Here is a 1,983-nt window from a genome sequence, read left to right on the forward strand (position 1 = left end):
GTCAGAAAGACAGAGAGAGACAGAGAGACAGAGAGCGAGAAATCATCCCCCAGGGGGCATGACCACGCCGCAGTCCCTTCTCCTCCATTCTCTCGGGATCTTGGGCACGCACGCACACGCATCAGCGTGAGTTTAAGCCACCGGGTCCAGGACTCGAACAGCGGTCAGCTACATGGGAGTCCAGCGACATAGCCATTACACTAACTGCTGGTCCCACAAAATTTGTTTTAAAAGAAAAAACTAAATAAAGTAGAAGTGTTTGCTGCATTTCCACTTTGGCACAAAGGTCGGTAATGTGGAACTGGCAAGGACTCGAAGGGTTTTCGAGTTCACTCTGCCAGGCTGGCCCCGTGGGTGGGGTCTCTGCTCCCTGCTGCTCCGGGAGGCCACTCCAGGGTGGCCGGGGAGTACCTCACCTCCAGAACAAGGATGGCAGACAGGCCAAGGCAGCCTCTGGCCCAGAGCCCGTGGTGTTTGGGGCCCAAGAGTCGGCCCTGCTGCCAACAGGCCTGCTGGTGCTCCTGGGACAGTTCCAGGAGCCACTCAGAGGGATGAGAGCAGCTTTCTGTCCCCTACGAAGCGGCCATGCACAGTGCAGGGTGATCGTGACCGCACACGCCATCCGTGTGACCTGCTGACATGTCCTTACAGGCCCAAGACCACTGCCCAGCGGCCTGGCATCCCCGAAGCGCAAGCTGGAAGCAGCGGAGGAGCCGCCTGGCGGAGAGCTCAGCAAACGGGCCAGGGTGGCAGAGCTGCCCAACCCAGAGCTGCCAGGCAAGGACGTCTGAGGTGAGCGACAGCAGCTCAGCCAGCATCCGGCTGGCTCACCCTGCTGGCCCCTGGCTGGAAGTCTGGTAGGGACTGTGTGACTTTTAGGACAGCAGTTCAAAAATCCTACCGTGCTGACTGTTGTACTTCTAAAATCTAAAGGGAGTTTAAGTTAAGCCCTTTTCTTCCTTTGCCAGCTGAGGAAAAGGCGAGGTTTTATTTGTCACATTCTACCTACTGCAGTGATTCAAACCAACCAAAAGAAAGCAGAAACGGGATGTGAAGCCATAGGCGAAAGGGACCCCTGGCAGGACTCAGGGCCCTGCACTTCCCCGCAGGCTGTGTTCTGCAGACCGGCCAGCGGAGGGCAGCACTGACCTTCAGAAACAGGGTAGAGGGCGAGGTGGCTCCCCACCCAACCCCGCCTGAGGACCAGTACACCCAGTCTCCCTGTCATCTTTGCCTTTTATGGCCACTCCTCTGTTGTCACCCTCCTTGTGACTTCAGCTCTGTGCTTCCTTGTCTGCACTTACCTTTCTTCAAAGCCTCTAGAATATCATCCAAAAAAATGACTCCTCCTTCCCCAAAACAGGAAGAGCCTTTTATGCTGTTCTAGGAGAAATGTGAATTCCTGACCTTTCCCAGTCCTTGTCCCAGGCTGGGCCACGTCTGTGTCTGCCCCATTAGATCAGAAGATCGGAAGGTTGTTCTGGTGGATCGGCTTTTCTTCCCCACCTCCTCCTGCTTTAGGGCCAGGCTGGGGCCACCTAGTTGGGTGACTGGAGCTGTGTTCAGTGAGGTGGGCGCGTGGTGCTGGCAGGCCTGGCCTTTCCCAGGCCCAGACACAGACATCGCGGATGCCACACGGTGCCCCTTGCTCCTCCACACCCCTCGCAGCCAGCTCAGCCCCGCAGTACAGCCTGGGCCTGGCCAGCCAGGTGCCTGCCTGCCGGCTGAGAAGACAGAGGAGCAGTGAGGCTAGACATCTGGGTCACAAGGCCAGGCTGGGGCCACCTGGTTGGGCGTCTGGAGCTGTGTTCAGTGAGGCGGGCGCGTGGTGCTGGCAGGCCTGGCCTTGCCCAGGCCCAGACACAGACATCACGGATGCCACACGGTGCCCCTTGCTCCTCCGCACCCCTCGCAGCCAGCTCAGCCCCGCAGTATTTGGGCACTCATGTATACATGCCCAACATGACTGTTCCAGCCAGTACT

General features: G+C 58.2%; 1 protein-coding gene across 1 annotated transcript in view; it reads left to right on the forward strand.

Moving 5' to 3' along the window:
• The window catches only part of CRY2 (cryptochrome circadian regulator 2), a gene marked incomplete at its 5' end in the record, with an annotated part of 37,074 nt that overhangs the window by 25,285 nt on the left and 9,806 nt on the right, over positions 1 to 1,983 (forward strand). The window contains one exon of the mRNA XM_006157843.3: positions 652 to 792. Within this exon, the coding sequence (XP_006157905.3) occupies positions 652 to 791 (140 nt within the window). The remainder of the gene's footprint in view (positions 1 to 651; positions 793 to 1,983) is intronic.

Source organism: Tupaia chinensis, unplaced genomic scaffold (assembly GCF_000334495.1).
Source record: "Tupaia chinensis unplaced genomic scaffold, TupChi_1.0 Scaffold000561_1, whole genome shotgun sequence".
In the NCBI taxonomy this organism is placed as follows: Eukaryota; Metazoa; Chordata; class Mammalia; order Scandentia; family Tupaiidae; genus Tupaia; species Tupaia belangeri.